Below are 22,228 nucleotides of genomic sequence, written 5' to 3'. Positions count from 1 at the left end.
AATGCACTGGCTCCTCATGGTGCACAAATGGAATCATCCTGTAGAAGATGGAACATGCTCAACATCTGCGTGAGGCGCAAACACTGTACAGCTTGAGTAGGCAACACTTCAAATTGATTGGCATGTTTGGTCTTTGTTGAGTATACCTGTCAAGGATACACCGCAAAGAAAAGAAAATACATTCCAGGATTTACACTTTTATCTGGCTCCATATAGAAATTCAATAGTTTCTTCCTCGCCACAGCACCTCCAGACATTGGTTATGTAGTTTTTATATAATGCGGCTCCTCACTTGCTGCCACACAAACAGCATAGAAACATCATTTTGTTTTGTCAGAGGCATATACTGCAGTTGTTCCTCAAATCTGGCCTGAATTAGTCCAAACATATGCATATTTAAGTTAATGTTTTGTTTTTTTTTTGCCTAAATTAAGCACTTTTTCACCATACAAAATGGCTAAATGACCCAAAATACAAATATAAGACGTTCTAGGTGTCACTAGGTGTCGGTAATGTTGCTGTTATATTCGGTGCGACATAATTACCAGACTAAATTGCTAAAATAATAGGCTTTTATTGCAAAAATTAAGCATTTTAAAGCATGAAAATAACTAAATTAACTAAAATAAATATATAAGGCATTCAAAAGGCGCATTCAAAGACGATGTGAATTCAGCAATGTCAGCAATGTTACTGTAATGTTCAGTGAGACACACCAACAACACAGATCGCCAGAACAACAGGCCTTTCTTGCAGATTTAAATGATGTCACAGCAGGAATAATAAACCCAATAAATAAAATTCCCTAAAAAACATGTTGCGGCCGTAACCCATAGCGAGATGACACTGAACTTTGAACTTCCTGTCAGCCTGAAGGGAACTCATTTATAATAACATACACCAACAGGAGTCTTATTTATGTCTTAAATTGTTGATTTATTGTTATATTTACTTGATTTATTTACTCTACTATATTGGGTAATACAAGTATAAAGTGTATAGGGGTGCTAGTTCATGTCCAGAGAGCTCAAACAATATTGAAAACTGTATTCAGATGGTTTTATATGTTCTCACTATGAAAATATTCCATTTATATATAAAAGTATTCAGGATTCTAATTGAACATGCAAAATTTTCAATCATTGTAAAGCACTATTTATGTGAAGAGGGTATTCATTCAATACTTCTAACCTAATATGACATCTCAAGAAAAAAAAACCTCCAGCTTTCAAGCACCACTTAAATACAATCCGCATAATTTCAACCTCGCAATTAATGGCTCCTTGAAAACACGGCCGACAGCAGTCACCATTTTGTTAAGTTCATAGATGGAATTGGTAGATAATAATTATTAGACATTGCTATTCAAACATGCTTTAAAATGATTATAAAAAAAATAAACTCGATAGGAAAAATAAATATGATAGGACCCTTAACTTAATATTTTGTTGCAAAACCTTTTTTAGGCAATCACTGCAATCAAAACGTTCCTGTGACTGTTAATGAGATTTCGGCACTTCTTAGCAGGGATTTTGGCCAAGTTCTCATGAGCAAACTGCTACAGTTGCCTTTTCGAGACGACGTGTTTCAACTCCTTCCAAAGACGCTCAATAGGATTTAGGTCAGGGCTCATGGAAGGCCACTTAGTCCAATGTTTTCCATTGTTGCCATTCTTGGGTTTTTTAGCTATGTTTTGAGTCATTGTTACATTTCTGAATAATAATTGAGACAATAATAATCATGGCTGGAACGCCTGGGTGTTTCTTCTGGAGTACTTATCCATAACGAGCGCTACCCTAGCATTAGCAGTTCCATATAAGTCATTCCATTTGGAACGAATCCACATCGAGATGAACCGGGCTGTGTAAATATTCAGTGAATTAATAGCTGGAGCTTTTGCTATGCTCTCCGGGGGACCCAGGTGCTTTCAGGAGGACCTTGAAAGACCTTGGGGTCTTCAACCACCAGAACCGTGAGTGCACATTAATGATGGCGTAGCTGTCACGGCGAGGCACAGTATCTTATCGAGGGCTGCGTGGACACCGGTTGAGAAACTGAAATGTTCCTAAAAAAACCACACGCGTTATGACACGTTCGGTTATTGGCTTCTTGACTTGTTCGTTTTAGCGTCATTTACTGCAATTTTAGAGCAATATCAGGTCATCAAATCATGGAGGTTGCACACCAAGGAACAAGCAAATACTATGGAGTAAAACTGACATGTACTAAATACAACCTACATACTATAATCTGCCGTTGTACTTGTTTCAAGCAAAGTGATCTACTTTTTGGTGTATATCGGGTACAAGTCGTCAGTGTGTCTTAATACTTTCCCACTAAAGTATGTCCTGTGAATTGTCCACAATATTGTATGCAGTTCCACAGAATCGCATGGCTTAGTTAGCTATGTATGGGTTTATAAAAAATATTATTTTATTTTTTTTAAACCAAGTGGAACCTTGGTTAGTGTCGTTAATTTGTTGCAGAAAGTCACTCAAACTGAAATGGATGCTAAATGAATCAATTCTTCCTCACTGTTATGTACAATAAGCTTCAAAATGTGTAAAACGGGACTTATGTGAAATAGAAAAAAAAACCGCATTTATTAAAAACAATATACAAACAATATACAAACTTTTTCAGTGCTTTGGTTCCGATTTTCTACAACAAAAGTGCTGATAAAACATTCCACTGTTCTCAAATATCTTACTTTTTATTTTTCTGCACAAAATAAGATGAAAAATAAATAAACAAATCAATCAATCAGTAATAAATAAATATAATAATAATAATAAAACGGCAAATAATAAAAACTTAAGAAACCACATATAGTTGGTGGGTAGACAAATGATTTTTTTCAGATTAAAATGAACAAAGCATTATTAGAGCCCTGTAGACATGACAAAACACGACTATAGTCACATTTATACTCTTTTTATTTACAACATATTGCGCAACTGCAGGGTCTTGAGACACATGCTAACTCGCAAACTAGAGAGCTAGCGACCTAAACGATAGCCTTCAAGTTATTTCCTTTAAACTTAAAAAAGCCAAAAACTTACCACTTCCACACGGATAGGGAGGATAACTATTAACAGTTATTTAACCTTTAACATGAACATTAATCAAACGTAATAATTTTTTCTGGGTACATGATACCATACAGCATCCATATCAAACTTGCGCGGGCCGCACTAACATTAAACTTTCTTATCAAGGCGGGGGCCTCAAACTGGTGTCCTGCGGGCCACATTTGGCCCGCGGGCCGCGTGTTTGAGACCCCTGTTCTAGACAGTCAACCGTTATGACATCTAAGATCTCACATACGGAACATGCAGACTTACAGTATATAGTGCTTCTCAGGTACTGAAATTTTGAAGAAAGCAGTGTCGCAAATCAGCAAATAACGCGGTCATCAAAGCCAGCGCCAAAGTGCACGAGTCTTCAGTAACCATGTCACATCTCTCGCCGCCTCGTTCCTCTCTGTAGCTTTCCACTGCGTGCTGCGTTTGTGTGTGTAAAACATCATTGTTCCATTTGAAATGGTCAAGTTGAGTGCACAGTGCTGGAAAGAGCACAATGCAGGACTTTGTGTATTGTATATCTCTGAAGCATAAAAAGGCTTTGCTGAGACTGGGATGGTTTGGAAAACATGAGTAGGGCCTACCTGTCTTTAACATTTGGATTTTTACTGGTTTACATGCACCAAAAAAGGAATGAGTGAAGTAATTGTATTTAAAGCTGATTTTTATTATTCATGTAAAACCTTAATTACCGTATTTTCCGGACTATAAGTCACACTTCTTTTCATAGGTTGGCTGTTCCTGCGACTTATACTCCAGAGCGACTTATAAATGAAAAAAGTGTTTATGTTACATAAACACTGGACACCTTTTCTGTTTGTTTATTTTTTGTGTTGTGCTGAATAACCATTGTGTTAGCATATCTTACACATATTCAGCCTTTTCTCTATTTTTTTTATTAATGTTAGAACTTGCCTTGGTCAAGTAGTTTGTAAAATAAATTACCTGCAAAATATTTGACTTATGTATGTTTTTTTGTACCTAATTATGCATTTTTGGCCTTGTGTGACTTATACTCCGGAGCGACTTATAGTCCAGAAAATACGGTAGATCGTATCGATCGATGTTTTGCATGCATACACAAATGCTAGTTAGCTTTCTATGCGTGTACCAGTCTCTGTGGAGGATCATGGCACTGCTCTTAAAGGGGACATACTATTATGCTCATTTTTCCACCCTTTGTATTGAGTTGTGGTCTCCTATAGAGCAGCTACACACAATAACCAAACAAAAAAACTGATAGATTTCGCAGAATCTGCACCTATTCCAGCTGTATTTTCTTTGATTTGTGTTTTTTTCCCTTATTTTTTTATTTTTACTTTCTACAAAATACACAGTGGAGTTGCACTCAAATTTCGTAGTATGCAACACAATGACAAGGCGCTTCTGATTCTTTAAGAAATAATGTAAATCCAGTTAGTCTGTTCCAGAAAGCCAAAAATGTTAACACAAAACACATATTTATCGTTTTACAATTTCAGTAACAATATTTGTCTGTTTTATTTTATTACACCCACAGTCCGCCCCACACGCCTAAAGTGCTTCCTGACTATGAACCATATGAGGAAGTCCGCCTCTCTGTGACATCACAAAGGGGAAGTTATACCACGCCTTTTCAAACTGAGCGTTTTGAGCCATGTCAAACTTCTTTCAGGGCTGACTTCCAAATGCGTAAACGTCATTATCTGAAACTTGTTCTCACAATTCCACATGGTTTAACACGAGAATACAACATTCTAATTACATTTATAGGTCAGAAAAGTGGAAAAAGCACAATAGTTGCCCTTTAATATTAATTTTACTCAAAAAGAAGATGAAGCCAGAGGGAGGGTGAGACAAATAAAAAAATACAGAAATTGAAATCTGTTTATGGATACAATTAAGACAGTTTACACTTCCAGGCACAAACGTATCAAAAACACATATTATGACATGAAAATTTTATTTTATTTTATTATTTTATTATTTTATTATTTTATTATTTTATTATTTTATTATTTTATTATTTTATTATTTTAATTTTTTAATTTTTTAATTTTTTTTAATTTTTTAATTTTTTAATTTTTAAATTTTTTAATTTTTTAATTTTTTAATTTTTTAATTTTTTAATTTTTTAATTTTTTAATTTTTTAATTTTTTAATTTTTTAATTTTTTAATTTTTTAATTTTTAATTTTTTTATTTTTTTTATTATTTTATACACCGTCAAGTAAGAAAAAGAAAAGCTTATGGCAGAAATTTCATTTAAAATATTTATTCATCTCCTTTTATGGACCGTGTAAGACACGTATTGGTAATGTGTTTAAATTCTGGTTTTATTTTAATGGTGCAGAACTGCCAAGAGACTATAAACCTCTTTGCACCCTTTATGGACATAAGAAGTAATATGAAATTGATGCACACGGTAAATGCGTGCACGGGAGCAAACAAGGCTGGTTTAAATAAAAGGACATAGAGCGAGACGAGGGGGCATGCTTTGACCACAAAGCCCACCCTCGGGGCTTATTGTGTGCTTCTGTTTCCAGTTGATTCCGATATTTATTATGAAATTTGATAAGAAGCCTGATCCGCATGCTGACTGACCAATTACGCAACTGGTACTTCCTGTAATGACTTAATAAAAGTGGAACTGGAGGAAATGAAGAGTGGCGTGGGCTGGTGCCAGATGTGTGTGTGTGTGTGTGTGTGTGTTTAAGCCGATAGGAAATACAAATTTAGACAGCAGAATCCTGAATAGACATCAGTTCCAATTCTGATCAGTACTTTGAGAGGCTGATGGAGGTTTGTAGGAGTAGAGGGGACCAAATAATACACAAAAACTAGCAAAGTGATCTACTTGTGGTTTAATACGGCCTATTATTATTTTAGCCCAAGTTAAGCATGTTTCAGAAGATGCTTTCAAAAATGGTATGTAATACTTTACACTGGTCACTAGGTGTCAGTAATGTTATAGAAATGCTATGACAGGAAGTAACAGAACAGGAAGTAAAAAAAAACAAGAAGGAATACTAGTGTGATTCGATATTATGTTTTATTTATGTGTTATTCTACCTCATTATGTTTACTATATTGGTCAGTAATGTTATAGAAATGCTATGACAGGAAGTAACAGAACAGGAAGTAAAAAACAAGAAGGAATGTTCGTGTGATTCTATATAATGTTTGATTTATGTGTTAGTCTACCTCATTATGTTTACTATATTGGTCAGTAATGTTATAGAAATGCTATGACAGGATGTAACAGAACAGGAAGTAAAAAAAACAAGAAGGAATGTTCGTGTGATTCTATATTATGTTTGATTTATGTGTTATTCTGCCTCATTATGTTTACTATATTGGTCAGTAATGTTATAGAAATGCTATGACAGGAAGTAACAGAACAGGAAGTAAAAAAAAACAAGAAGGAATGCTCGTGTGATTCTATACTATGTTTTATTTATGTGTTATTCTACCTCATTATGTTTACTATATTGGTCAGTAATGTTATAGAAATGTTATAGAAATGCTATGACAGGAAGTAACAGAACAGGAAGTAAAAAAAACAAGGAGGAATGCTAGTATGATTCTATATTATGTTTTATTTATGTGTTATTCTACCTCATTATGTTTACTATATTGGTCAGTAATGTTATAGAAATGTTATAGAAATGCTATGACAGGAAGTAACAGAACAGGAAGTAAAAAAAACAAGAAGGAATGCTAGTGTGATTCTATATTGTGTTTTATTTATGTGTTATTCTACCTCATTATGTTTACTATATTGGTCAGTAATGTTATAGAAATGTTATAGAAATGCTATGACAGGAAGTAACAGAACTGGAAGTAAAAAAAAACAAGAAGGAATGCTAGTGTGATTCTACATTATGTTTTATTTATGTGTTATTCTACCTCATTATGTTTACTATATTGGTCAGTAATGTTATAGAAATGTTATAGAAATGCTATGACAGGAAGTAACAGAACAGGAAGTAAAAAAAAACAAGAAGGAATGCTAGTATGATTCTATATTATGTTTTATTTATGTGTTATTCTACCTCATTATGTTTACTATATTGGTCAGTAATGTTATAGAAATGTTATAGAAATGCTATGACAGGAAGTAACAGAACAGGAAGTAAAAAAAAACAAGAAGGAATGCTAGTATGATTCTATATTATGTTTTATTTATGTGTTATTCTACCTCATTATGTTTACTATATTGGTCAGTAATGTTATAGAAATGTTATAGAAATGCTATGACAGGAAGTAACAGAACTGGAAGTAAAAAAAAAAGAAGGAATGCTAGTGTGATTCTATATTGTGTTTTATTTATGTGTTATTCTACCTCATTATGTTTACTATATTGGACAGTAATGTTACAGAAATGTTATAGAAATGCTATGACAGGAAGTAGCAGAACAGGAAGTAAAAAAAAACAAGAAGGAATGCTAGTGTGATTCTATATTATGTTTTATTTATGTGTTATTCCACCTCATTATGTTTACTATATTGGATAGGGGTGTTATTTGATGTCTAAAAGGCAGTAATAATGTTAAAAAACGGTCAGTCATTAATAGTGTAAATCTGACTATCAGGGTGTTGGTTCATGTCTGGAGGGCAAACGTATTTAGAAGGTCATCAACAGGTTTTATATGCTCCAACTATGAAAGTATTCCATTTATGAATAAGAAATGAACTGCGATAAACAAGGGATTACTGTATTTATACGGCAGCATCTCATCTCAGCATCAAGCAGTACATTCTTCATTCTACAAGTAGTTGTCCAATATAATCCATGTATTTAAGGAACGCACTAGACTGAAGCCAAACAGTGAGAGTCTCACCCTCTCCAGGTACACATCTGTCACACACGGTCCCAGTTGAGGAAACTATGAGCGTGTCATGTTTGTGCTACCATAGAAACCAGGTTGGTTCACCGACAAAGTATTTCCCTCATTTACTAACGAGGCTACGTGAATACACACACTTCTCAGGCACCAAATCGCATAAAGGAACGAGTATAAACAATAAAATTGATCTGTATTGCAAAATCATATTGTCAGTAGTACATATTGTCTTATTTGGAGTTGTTTGAAATTGGCATGTAAAATGACTAACGCTAATTGTTATCGAGTAATGTATTTTCATTGTAAATTAGTAGCAAGCTGGTAGAATTGTTTGTAGTTTAAATCATGGTAATGGTAATGGTAATGGTTTTATTTCATTTGAACATGCATCAGATTACAATTGAGTGCATCCCATAATCAGTTCACAGTTCCACATGTCCAAAAGGAGTAGGAAGAAGCAAAGCTTATTAAATCCTACCCCTCCATCTGGTACTTTTACAATCAGTAACTGTTACATTTGTTCACTTCCTGCTTTCCTAATATAGTTTAAGTTTTTTTCATTTTATTTTTAAATTTTTATCCTAATATAATTGAAGCTTCTTTTATTTTAAGTTTTTTTATTTTAATTTTAAAAGTTGGAAATGCATTGTACAGTAACTGTTACATTTGTTCACTTCCTGCTTTCCTAATATAGTTTAAGTTTTTTTTTTTTATCTTAATATAATTTTTTTTTTAAGATTTTTACATTTTTTTATTTTAATTTTAAAAGTTGGAAATGTATTGTACTGTATTGTATACAACATGTACCAGCAACCATCAGGTTGGGCAACAACCACCCTTTGGTAATGGTAATGGTAATGGTTTTATTTCATTTGAACATGCATCAGATTACAATTGAGTGCATCCCATAATCAGTTCCCAGTTCCACATGTCCAAAAGGAGTAGGAAGAAGCAAAGCTTATTAAATCCTACCCCTCCATCTGGTACTTTTACAATCAGTAACTGTTACATTTGTTCACTTCCTGCTTTCCTAATATAATTTAAGTTTATTTTATTTTATTTTTATTATTATTTCGTTTTATTTTTGTCCTGTACCGAAGTAGGAGGTGATATGAGCATCCAATGCCATAATGGGTACCATAGTAAGTGTCAATATAGTGATATATATAGCACATCATGACTGGTTCAAGACTCTTCATCCTTGTATTTGGAAATCATGGAACTTGAATCTTCATTTCGAACCTACAGGCTCAGTTATTTTGCACTAATTCAGATTCAAAATGCATTATCTTTTCATGAAATGTAAGATATTGTAAAAATTCTATTTGAAAAATATCCATAATATGGGTGGCTAATGTCAGTAAAGGGTGATGATGGGTCCAGCAGCCAAGAAACAGCGAATGAGAACACCTTGGGGTGTCCTAATTGACTGTATTTTACTCCTATTAGTTATTGCTACAAAGAAACATAAGTGTAGGCCCCCTTTGAGTGCTAAATGTGGGACCTTGAAGCAACAGGAGATATCATGTAGTTTTTCGTCATTCAGAGATTGATATGGAGCTGGTCAGCGGGGGTCCTAATTTTTCAGGGCAGCCCAATTGGTTGAGCTACACAAATGGAAGTAATAGTTCTGTCATGGTAAAATTGACTTGCAGGCTTTTGAAACTCCAACTATAACATATTAGAATGAAAAATTGACAGTTTTGATGGATGGAAAAAATATGTTTTATTATAATATTGCTGCATTCTTGAAGGATACTTTTAAGTAAATGTTTGATTTTACTTGTATATTTTTTTCACTTCATTGCTATTTACTTTTCTTCAATGTTTTGTTTTTCCTTTCAGTGTGGCCCAATAATTATTTCATATTCGTCCGTTTATTATACTTCTTCATCATCATCCATCCACTGTGCAGCCCACTATTTTATATATGTAAATAAAATGAGAAATGTTACTAAATGTTACTAATGTCACTAAAAACTGACATCAGCTTTAGTATAATTTTTACAAAAAGACTCTCAAAATCTGGCAAGACTAAAACACTCAGAAAAAAATATCGCAATAATTAATAAACACATTAATTAATCAATTACATGATAAAATGCAAATTAACTCAGTAATTTTGCAGGCCTCCAAATACTACTATGTACACGCTTCATCTCTCATCTCCAAACATAAAAGAATTTGCAACCCCGCAAATTTGAGGATTTAGGTCTTTTTTTTCCTTTAAAAATTGGTTATTTTATTTAAAGAAAACACATCTCATTCAGCCCAGATCTGTAATCATGTATACATTATACAATACACACATGTACTATGTAAATATCTATGCTTTTATGCTTCACTGATAATGTTTTTTCACCGTGTGTTGAGGTGTTCCGCTTTGTTCAGTGATCCTTGAACACACCTTTAGTTACGTGAGACAATGCAAAACTTTCTCTGACACTGCTAAAAAAAAATCCATCCTACTAATCTCAATTAGTAGTATCGTTAGTAGTATGCTCATCTCCATTACTTATTTTTTTTGCCCTTCCTTGATAAGTTTGGAACAGAATGAAGCAAAAATATATTACAGCGAAAATACAGAGAAGGTCACGTGTTTGTTATTCCATGTTGTATATTGGAGTACAGAATTGTCCATAATGAAGAATGAATAAGGATCATTCATAATGTTAATTCAAAATTAGAAAATTCAAAAATCAAAAAATTATTTTTTTTTTTTTAAAAATTCAAAAAAATTCAAAAAAGAATTCCCCCCCAAAAATGAAAAAAAAATATATATTGAAAGCAGGAAGTGAACAAATGTAACAGTTACTAAAGTACCAGATGGAGGGGTAGGATTTAATAAGCTTTGCTTCTTCCTGGCTGCTTGATGGCCATGAATCCTATCAAATTCTATTCATTTTTACTGGGACACTTTCTTTATGGCGGATCTCACCCACTTTGACTGACAAAGTCACAAGGAAAACACTTTGGAGTCTGTCAGAGGACACTGAATCGTTCTCGTCACAAATCACTCGATCACTTCAATCCAGCTGATAAGCACATCACAGCACAAAGGTCGCGCAGAAAGGTTTAGAGAGATATTGAGAGAAGGGGTTGGGGGGGTTGGGTGGGGGGGGGTGAATGGATGTCAGACAGATTGCTGAAAGAGAGCGAGCTCGGGAGAGGGAATAAATGAATCTGTGCGGCCTAAAAATAGAGCTCTCAATCCCCCGCAGCAGAGCTGGGTAAATAGGGCTGTCTTGGGGGTGGTCTCTGGACACTTGTTAAAGACAATGCTATCTCATCCATTACATCCTGAGACAAGGCTGATTGTTGTCAACAAACACACATGCACCCAAAAATACCCCCCCCACCTCACATACACACACTTTTTACAAGAACAGACAGCAAAAGACTTTTTGTTCAAGCACACTTTGTGTAACTCTACTTAGTGTCTTCTACAGCTGCTCCATGTTAAAAGAAGGACTAATTGAAGATTGGAGGAAACAAATGGAGAGATGAGGGAGTCCGTGTGTCCCGATGCATGCATGATGAAGTTTATGTTTGAATATGTTATATATATCGAGTGATAGCAAATATGAGTACAGTTTATTCAAATACGCTAGTGACATTTATAATTAATGATCCAATAATTGATACAACGAAGAGAGACTTGAGACGATTCACGTACCTAAGTTGGACATTTTGGACCAAGACAACAAATTTCTGGAATGGCCTTTTATTGTGGCCAGCCTAAGGCACATCCGTCAAACAGTAACAATGGTTTTACTTCATTTGAACATGCATCAGATTACAATTGAGTGCATCCCATAATCAGTTCACAGTTCCACATGTCCAAAAGGAGTAGGAAGAAGCAAAGCTTATTAAATCCTACCCCTCCATCTGGTACTTTTACAATCAGTAACTGTTACATTTGTTCACGTCCTGCTTTCCTAATATAGGTTTTTAAGTTTATTTATTATTATTATTATTATTATTATTATTATTATTATTATTATTATTATTATTATTATTGTATTTATGTATTTTTATTATTAAGTTTATTAAATTTAAATTGTATTTATTATTAAATTATTATTATTATTATTAATTTATTTATTATTACTATTATTATTATTATTATTTTATTTTAGTTTTTTTTTATCACGTACCGAAATACGAGGTGATATGAGCATCCAATGACATCCCATAATCAGTTCACAGTTCCACATGTCCAAAAGGAGCAGGAAGAAGCAAAGCTTATTAAATCCTACCCCTCCATCTGGTACTTTTACAATCAGTAACTGTTACATTTGTTCACTTCCTGCTTTCCATAATACAGTTTAAGGTTTTTTTTGTTTTTGTTTTTTGTTTTTTTAATAATGTACCTCGTACCGAGGTATGAGGTGATATGAGCATCCAATGCCATAATGGGTACCATAGTAAGTGTCAATATAGTGATATATATAGCACATCATGACTGGTTCAAGACTCTTCATCCTTGTATTTAGCAAACATCAACTGCTTGATATACCGCATCAATTTACAGCAAAACCCATGCAGTTACAAAATATGTTACAATAAGTTACAAATATGGAAGAGAAAAGGCTTAGCGTTAGCGTTTTATGTTGATATGTTAGAAGTTTTTTGTTCAATCCGAGCTGATAGAAATGGCTTGATATAAAAATAACCAACCAAAAATTCCTGCAAGTTTGACATTTTATAGTTTGACCAATGTTTACAATGTTTTGCCCAACAGCCAGCGCACCATGATTTTGTGTTCTAGTAGCCATGGCAACCATGTACTAACATCTGTTTGCATAAACCTTAAGTATTTTTGGCGACAGTATAATGTCAATGTTTAGGAAATTTCCCCTCATTCCTAATCCTGAGGTTTAGGTGCGGAAATACATTTTAAAAATACGATTTCTTAGAGACAGAGTCAAGCCATTTCCAAACACCATCATTAGCCGAACTACTTCTTTTTTTTATTGCCAATAAGCTATTGAAGCTGTAAACTTCTGTGGGAAAATACAATGAGAATTCCTTTCTTAAAATGAAGTGAATTATGATCTTTGCTAAAAAAGAGTTAATCAACCAACACTAAAACATACGTAAGCCTTGATAACTTCACATACGACTGGTTAAACACAGTTGAGCCATAAAAAAGCAGTATCCTCACAGTCATATTGAATTAAACTATGCACTCCAGAACAAATTTCCATTTTCCTGTAAAGGCTGCCAGCAAGGAGGTTTTTATGATGGAGTAACTGGTTGGTTTCTCTGGCTATAGCTGGAAGAATGCATGGCAACAAAAATGGAAAAAAACTGTTGCTGTTTAATAGGCTAAACCATGGACTGGTCTCCAGTCAATCAGCAATAGTAATAGCCCAAAAATGTAAAATATTATACAAGATGACAATAATAATAAATAACTATTCACGCAATAAATGAAAATGAACTCGATCATTTTGCCGCTCTCGGTATATTGACATGTGCATGACTTGTTTGTTTTCTTCATATCCCTCCCCAAAAAAGACAGGAAGAGTCTTCATACCATGTCTTAGTCTCAGCGGGTGGAGGCGGGGCTGGTAGCATACACACAGCGTGCAGAAGAGTTTAACGCAGTAGAAATTAAATTAGTAGAATCCAATATTTTGTCATATGTTTGTATTTTTCCACAAGTAAAGTTCTTAAAGGGCGGCACGGCGGGCGAGTGGTTAGTGCGCAGACCTCACAGCTTGGAGACCAGGGTTCAATTACACACTCGGCCAACTATGTGTGGAGTTTGCATGTTCTTCCCGTGCATGCGTGGGTTTTCTCCAGGTACTCCGGTTTCCTCCCACATTCCAAAAACATGCTAGGTTAATTGGCGACTCCAAATTGTCCATAGGTATGAATGTGAGTGTGAATGGTTGTTTGTCTATATGTGCCCTGTGATTGGCTGGCGACCAGGCTGGCCACCAGTCCAGGGTGTACCCCGCCTCTTGCCTGAAGACAGCGACCCTCGTGAGGACAAAGCGGTAGAAAATGAATGAATGAAAGTTCTTAAAGGGCGGCACGGCGGTCGAGTGGTTAGCACACAGACCTCACAGCTTGGAGACCAGGGTTCAATTCCACACTTGGTCATCTCTGTGTGGAGTTTGCATGTTCTCCGGGTACTCCGGTTTCCGCCCACAAAAAACATGTTTTTAGCATGTTTGTTTTTAGCAACTAGCATGTTTTTCCCCAAAATGTGAGTGTGAATGGTTGTTTGTCTATATGTGCCCTGTGATTGGCTGGCCACCAGTCCAGCGTGTACCCCGCCTCTTGCCCGAAGAATGCTGGGATAGGCTCCTGCACCCTCGCGACCCTTGTGAGGAAAAGCGGTAGAAAATGAATGAATGAATGAAATTCTTAAAAGTAAAGTTAAAATCTTCTCATGTTTCGTTCTCATAGAACCAATCTCCTGTATGGTATTACCTCGTCTCATGAAGTGAGTATCTCGTGACACTACCATTCACACTCACATTGCATGAAGGTCATCATCAAGTCAAGCATGTTGCCAAAATGATATAGCATGTAGGCATATCTATATCTATACGAGTGTATGCATGTGCAAATAAATATCCAAGCAAAGTCAATAATAATCCAAGTCAAAGTCATGGAATTCCTAAGATTAAAGTCATTATTTCCAACATCCTTGGCAAGACTGAAATCCAGAGCCTTCCTAAAACCAGACTATGGAGTCTTTGTGTTGAGTTTGCTTGTTCTCCCCATGCCTGTGAGTGCTAACCAAGGCTATGTGCTAATGACCCTCAGTAAACAGTAAAGAAGATTTGCATATTAGACATAATTGGATGGATATGAGAACAGGCATTCACATTAGCCACGTTTACATGAGGAGTTTTTCGTCTTTCCAAATGGAATCTTTCTGAATGACTTTTCCGAAAACAATGGTATACATGGAAAGGAATATTCCAATTCCCTGTCTACATGCGCCACTATAGTCAAAAAGAATAGTCAATGGGGCATGCGTTGTAAAAATCATAGTAGGTCAAAATCAATATACAAGCATGTGTTTGTTTTTTTAATTAATCATATTGGACTAAATGTGTTAAAACTGAATTAAATATTCCATCTATCCATTTTCTATGCCGCTTATCCTCATTAGGGTTATGCTGGAGCCAGTAGTTCTACTGATCAATTTTGTCTTTTTTTTTGCATCAATCAATTTTTTCTAATGAGTACACTTTGAGAAACATAATGCTTCCATTGAAGGCGAAGTGTGTTACTGTAGTGCTAACTAGCAATATTTTGTTATGTGCTGCCTGCAAGATGCACCACCATTTTGGAGCAAGTTTATGACAGCTTAAATGAGGGCTTAAGGCATATATAGTGATATATAGCAATATGTGTTAAAATTATATTTATTTTAATATTTTTAATAATTTGGAGAGTGACCCATACAGGCTATTTTTGAATCAAAATAGCCTGTATGGGTCACTCTCCTGGAGTAAGTCAAATTTTTTTAATTTTTCTTTTTTTTATTCCAAAATAGCCTGTATCCCCTCGTATTTCGGTACGGGACAAAAAAAAACAAAAACAAAAAAAAAAAACAAAAAAAACCCCAAACTGTATTATGGAAAGCAGGAAGTGAACAAATGTAATAGTTACTGATTGTAAAAGTGATGGCGATGGAGGGGTAGGATTTAATAAGCTGTGCTTCTTCCTACTCTTTTTGGACATGTGGAACTGGGAACTGATTATGGGATGCACTCAATTGTAATCTGATGCATGTTCAAATGAAATAAAACCATTACCATTACCAAAACTTCCCAGGCTCTTATGATAGAGTCGTGCTATGTTCACAAAACTTCCACCTGACCGAACCATTACCAGGTGGGACGTTCCCAGTCCTCCCAGCCCCGTAATATGACACAAAACAAAGTCCCCCTCCCCGGAACAACCTTCAGTGTTGACATAGTTGTTAGTAACACACACTGCATGTTGGCATGCTGAATTTAGAGCTTTTATCGAGTATCATAAAACCAGCAGGTACTTTTACACACTACACTTGTACTGCATTGCACAACTTTGAAGCCAGTTAACAACAGTAGAGACGAAACCAGAACCAGCAATGTAATCAGTACAGCCTTCAACAAGTGTCCACTCAAGATGCTTGAGAGTACAGAAACCGTTGTGGAAAAAGCGGACATATACGCAGTCACGGATAGATGAGCTCTTCATTTTCACCTTTTTATGCACAAAATTCTATATTTCTTCCTTGTTTCAGTTGTAACAGCTTGGCTCGGGTCTCGTTCCTGAATGTTTGCTCTTCAGAAGCACTCGGTATGGCCATTTGTTCCTCTCTACCCTATTTTTTCCATTTCCACTGACCCAAATACACACCCTAAACGCACACTCGTGTTCCCTCTCCAACGCCCTTAAAGCTACTCAAATAAAGAGCACCTATAATAAAACAGTAAATGCAACGCCAATGAAGCGTAAAGAATTCATCTCTGCTGAGTAACAGGCATTATGAATCGAACGTGTGGTCCTGTTTTGGCTGACAACCAGATGATCCACACACAAACTATCCACACAGCCCCCAAAATCCTGATAAGACAATGAACTTCACCCACCCTTCACTCTCTTCTTTCTCCTTCTCCTTGGCTTTACGAGACTTGTGCAGGAGTCCGATCAGAATAACTGCAGCCCGAATGCCGGCTTTTTTGTTGTGCAACCTCCCCCCGGTTTGAGACATAGTGGGCGTCTCCAGGATGGGTTCAGGTGACAGTCGGTCCAAGGTCAGGCTGGTCCCAGGACTCCCGGGTGCCAGGGATGGCTTAGTTGTGGGTTTCCGGGGGTCCAGCGTGAGCTGTGAAAGTCAACTTCTTAAATCTTAAAAAAAAAGAGTCTCCTCGTCTGAGACGGATGACGGGTTTGACGGATCCAATATTGCGAGAGGAAGAGGAAGGCTTCTTAGTTGCTGTTAATGTCCAAATGTCCAAGTTGCCACCATTGGCCCGAGACTCCAGCCCAAGGTGAATTATCTGCATCCCTGGATCCTGCAGTGCATCACTGCATCCAGCTCCCGTACCACAACGTGGTTTTTGATGCGAGCATGAAGACTTGGGAAGATGACAGCCTGGTGGACTCCGTGGCACCGCATCTCTCTACCTTATCTTCTCTGCCCCCCTCTCCCTTGTTCACTAACATGCTCTCCTCGCTCTCTCGCTCTCTCTCCTTCTATATGTGACTGCTGCCGCTTTGCTTCCTCCTTGCTGTCCTCTAAGCCCTGTCCTCTCTCTGGGATTGGCTGGAGTCAAAGCAAGCACCGCCCACTTCTCCTCCCTCTCATGGAGGACTTCCCCTCCCTCCAAGCTCTCCCTGCCCGTGTGTGTCGCTTTTGTTGGCAATTTCATTTTAATCTCGCTTGTTCCATGGAAACACACACAGACACACACAACAACGCTGTGCAATTCCAGAGACATTAACAGTGGTAATAATAAAAAATAAAAAATAAAAAATAAAAAATAAAAAATAAAAAATAAAAAATAAAAAATAAAAAATAAAAAATAAAAAATAAAAAATAAAAAATAAAAAATAAAAAATTAAAAATTAAAAATTAAAAATTAAAAATTAAAAATTAAAAATTAAAAATTAAAAAAACACACTGGAGGTGGTTTGAAGTGCAGGTAATAATAGTAAAACTCAGTTGGGTAAGTTGTACCATTATTTAGACCAGAGGTTCTAAACCTCAATAGGATTCAATAGGATTAAACTAGCACCTTCAGCCTTGAAAGGGAACGGCATATAGCATTACACTCATAATACACCAATACCCCCAATGGCCAGTCCGCCATTTTTGTAGTTAGACCATAAAAAACCTGTTTACGAAGAGAGAAAAAAAACCCAGTGGTTCCCTGTTCTATACTGGACACACAAACTCTCACCCTGGCATCCCCTTTAAATCTACACCGTACAGGTTTTGTTACAAAATGATTCATGTTTCCATGAAATAAAAAATAACATATCAACGTGTGAACCCATAGCATGTTCAATCTTATCAACTCCTAATATGCCGGGCCGTTGCCGAGGACATCACAACTGACATGTTCTCAAAATTAAACTAGGTGAAAAAAAAACACCTACAGAATTTACTTTTTGCCGCCCATTATTCACACGTCCTGACGCCATTTTAGAAATGAAAAAACTCCCATTTTTATATTACATTTTCCTCAACAAATAAAGGTTTTATATGTGAGTGCTTCAAATCCAATTTCTTCCTTCTCCTGTCTTGAATCCTCATCTGCCAATCCACGGAGAACTGACAGGAACAGGAAGTCAGACACACTAAGGATATTACTCCCCAAACGGCACTAAAAACTGAGAGAAGTTTATATATACGATATTGCTGTCAAAAATGACGTGATGACGGCGGTAACTCATTTATTTCAGTCATTGTGTTATTTTTTTACTATAATTAACACATGCGCACCAGAGCGCACCTGAGCAAGCACGCCTCTCTGACGGTTCATTAGACATATCAACCGCAGCACAATTCCAACACCATACACAGTATGTATCGCCTACTCATATGTCTCTAGTCTGTTCATTCTGGGAAGAACACTTCCTCATTCTCATTACAAGAAATGCATGATGCATTCAGGGACACTCCGAACATCACAAAAACAGTTTTCATCAGGTGGGTGTGTGTGTAAATAAACAGGAAAATGAAGAAAAACATGACGTGGATATTCTTGTCACTCACTTTGTACTGTAACTCTTAAATCGGATCAAATATTTTCTACATTTAAAAGGGACCTATTATTCATTTTCCGCTTTTCTGACCTATAAATGTAGTTAGAATGTTGTATTTTCGTGTTAAACCATGCTAAAGTTTCAGATAAGGAAGTTTGCGCATTTGGAAGTGAGCCCTAAAAGAAGTTTGGGATGGCTCAAAACGCTCGGTTTCAAGAGGCGTGGTAAAACTGGCCCTTTGTGACATCACAGAGGGACGGACGTTCTTATATATGAATTCTCTGCCCTACCCCAAGCTCTGTTCCTCTGTTTACTGGCCAGCAATGCCTCATACAGGAAAGCCACATTTGTTTACTATTCCTAAAGACGCCACCATCAGGCACAAATGGTTGGAGTTCCTGATTCCTTACCAGTTTTTCACACACTGGTAGTCCCGCAAAGAACATTACACGTTACCGATGTTGTAAAAAAAACAGTCAAATGCTAAAGCTACTTACCATTAAGAGACATCTTGACGTAAACTCTTTTCTTAAGAAACTTTGAACTGTCAAGTCTCTACTTCCGGATTGGATTCTGGATCCAACACACACAAACCGGAAGTCTTTCTATGTACTCGACAGTGGGCGAAATCAGCGTTTATTATCAACTTCCATGCCGTTTAGCAACTCTTATAAAGTTAGCGGCACAAACCGGAACTCTTTCTGTGCACTCGGTAGTGTGACCAACCACAGCAGAGTGGGCGTACCAGGAGGTGGGCCGTGGGTGAAATACACTAAAAGGCACAGTTTTCGCGGGAACCACGAAATCCAAAGAAATACAACTGAATAGGTGCAGATTCTGGAAGAACTAGAAGACTTTCTCTGCTGGTTATTGTGTGTAGCTGCTCTATAGGAGGTATTTTGTCAAAGAAGCATCATGTGTTCATTAATTTCACGAAATGTTTCACAAATGGTATCGAAAATAAATTAACAATTGACGCTACACCGGTTTTGTCAGCTAGTATCCGTGACATTTTGACAGCTACGTATTTAGTTTACATACACTTCCTTTTCCATTTTCCTTCCATTTGCAATGACAAAATTCAGACCCACCAGAAGTAGGCGGCGGTCCAAAAAATGTAAAATTTACAAAAAGAAACAAAAGCTGTTTTGCTCAGGCAAGGTTGGCTTTTTACTTCTGCCAGAGATGTGCACTTAGTGAATCAACAATGTCTTTTTCTTGGAATCGCTCATGTTGAAAGAAATGTTATAGTTCTCGGGAGCATGAAACATGGCCAACATAAAACACTCTCTTTTCAAGGTAAAAGCTACCTCTTGATTTATGGGAGCAAATATATGACAGAGAAGGACACACGCATATAATTATACTGTCCGTATAAAAGCCCGATGCTGTAAAAAATATACTCAGTGTATCTATTTGCATGTTTGTGGGATGGGTAATGACAATAATGAAGAGGTAAATTTTGTTGGATGGCTCAAATGGATCGCCTGATAATTAGAGACAAAGACATCTGCAGCCGAGATGCTTAAGTAATTGTGTGACAGCAACCGGGGAATAGATGCAGCCCAGGAAACAGAACAGTAGCACTATAGCAACGGAGCAGCTGCCTGAAAATATGCCCGAAGGACCCCGAAGAATAACAGCCCATGAAAAAGTTGAAAAAAACCGGACTACAGTATCTAAGCAATCCTCGGGACCACCGAATAAAACACACACTCTCAATCTCACAATGCATTGCCGACTGTTACATTTCACCAGGATCCTATTGTGCGTCATCGAGAGGGGGAATGAGACACCTTTATCAACACTTTGATGGTCTCCCTCAACCCCCCCCCCCCCTTCAGTCACACATACACACCCACAGGTGTGACAATGTTCCCGTGTGATACACTGAGATGTAGCAGCACTGAGCTGCAATAAACATCATGTGGAGCAAATATGTTCGGCTTTACAACGAAAAAATACAAACCACTCAGCTTGCCTCAAAACTACTTTCAGGTCACACGTCATGTCATGAAGGAACATGTTTTTGCCATGATGCATGCACAAATAAATATGGTAATGGTAATGGTTTTATTTCATTTGAACATGCATCAGATTACAATTGAGTGCATCCCATAATCAGTTCCCAGTTCCACATGTCCAAAAGAAGTAGGAAGAAGCAAAGCTTATTAAATCCTACCCCTCCATCTGGTACTTTTACAATCAGTAACTGTTACATTTGTTCACTTCCTGCTTTCGTAATAAAATTTAAGTTGTTTTTTTAATTTTTAAAAAATTTTAATTTTAATTTTTATCCTAACATAATTATAATAAATTTTAATTTTAATTTTAATTTTAATTTTAATTTTAATTTTAATTTTAATTTTAATTTTAATTTTAATTTTAATTTTAATTTTAATTTTAATTTTAATTTTAATTTTAAACTAACTTTGTAAAAATGTGTCCTGGTTTTCGTACATTGTCTCGGTTATCGTATGGCTAAACAGAACATAAAAATTAAAATTAAAATTAAAATTAAAATTAAAATTAAAATTAAAATTAAAATTAAAATTAAAATTAAAATTAAAATTAAAATTAAAATTAAAATTAAAATTAAAATTAAAATTAAAATTAAAATTAAATATTTTGTCATGTACCGAAGTAGGAGGTGATATGAGCATCCAATGCCATAATGGGTACCATAGTAAGTGTCAATATAGTGATATATATAGCACATCATGACTGGTTCAAGACTCTTCATCCTTGTATTTAGCAAACATCAACTGCTTGTATTGTTTCTTGAATTGGCTCATCGTTGTGCATTGTTTGATTTCCTTACTCAATCCATTCCAGAGTTTGATTCCACATACTGAAATGCTATGGCTTTTTAACGTAGTCCTAGCATAGAAGTGTTTCAAATGTAGTTCTCCTCTCTTGTAGAGAAGTAGGCGGCATTATGAATTATCCTTACTGACCTTTTTTGCAGTACATTTAGAGAGTGAAGATTGCTTTTATAGTTATTAGCCCATATTTCCACACAATAAGTAAGATATGGTAGAACCAGAGAGCAATAAAGAGTGTGGAGTGATTTCTGATTGAGAACAAATTTTGCTTTGTTCAATATTGAAATATTTCTGGCCACCTTATGTTGTATAATTTTAATATGAGGTTTCCAGCTCATATTTTCATCTATTGTGATCCCCAGAAATTTATTTTCATTCACCCTTTTCAATGTCTACACCATCTATTTGTATTTGCTGGTGCGTGTCCTTTCTGCTGTTACCAAACAGCGTGATTTTAGTTTTACTTAAGGACAAACTATTATCAACAAACCATCTTTTTAGTGTGCAATGCAAGTTAAAGAAAAAGCACCACATTTACTTTTCATCCCAACAAGCCATAAAAAGTCCCTCCTCCTTTCCTCACGTGACCAGTGCTCATTGTAAATGGAAGCTATTGTTCTGAGAGCCTTAAATGTTGGATGCTGTCCGCCACGCCAAGTGTGCTGTTTTGTCTTTGGGCTCTTGACGGCTGTGTGGTGTGACGGTGAGATCAAGCTGTGTGCTAATAAAGGGTGTCTCCCGAGCTTCAGGACTGCCGTCTTTTT

At 36.0% G+C, this 22,228-nt stretch overlaps 1 protein-coding gene across 10 annotated transcripts in view; it reads right to left on the bottom strand.

The window, feature by feature from the left end:
• The window catches only part of LOC131134198 (rap1 GTPase-activating protein 2-like), a 118,089-nt gene that overhangs the window by 33,325 nt on the left and 62,536 nt on the right, over positions 1–22,228 (bottom strand). For 2 of the 10 annotated variants that reach the window (XM_058079196.2, XM_058079197.2), the window contains exon 1: positions 16,518–17,153. The exons of 6 other annotated variants lie outside the window; for them this stretch is intronic. In XM_058079196.2, the coding sequence (XP_057935179.2) occupies positions 16,518–16,639 (122 nt within the window). In that variant the 5' untranslated portion in view covers positions 16,640–17,153. Of the gene's footprint in view, positions 1–3,344; positions 3,745–16,517; positions 17,154–22,228 lie in introns of those variants that run through there. 2 more of the 10 variants (XM_078793012.1, XM_078793014.1) reach the window with 1 other exon arrangement.

Source organism: Doryrhamphus excisus, linkage group LG8 (genome assembly GCF_037039965.1).
Source record: "Doryrhamphus excisus strain RoL-2023G ecotype Guam linkage group LG8, RoL_Dexc_Guam_v1.1, whole genome shotgun sequence".
In the NCBI taxonomy this organism is placed as follows: domain Eukaryota; kingdom Metazoa; phylum Chordata; class Actinopteri; order Syngnathiformes; family Syngnathidae; genus Doryrhamphus; species Doryrhamphus excisus.
This window is presented reverse-complemented; position numbering and strand designations above follow the sequence as displayed.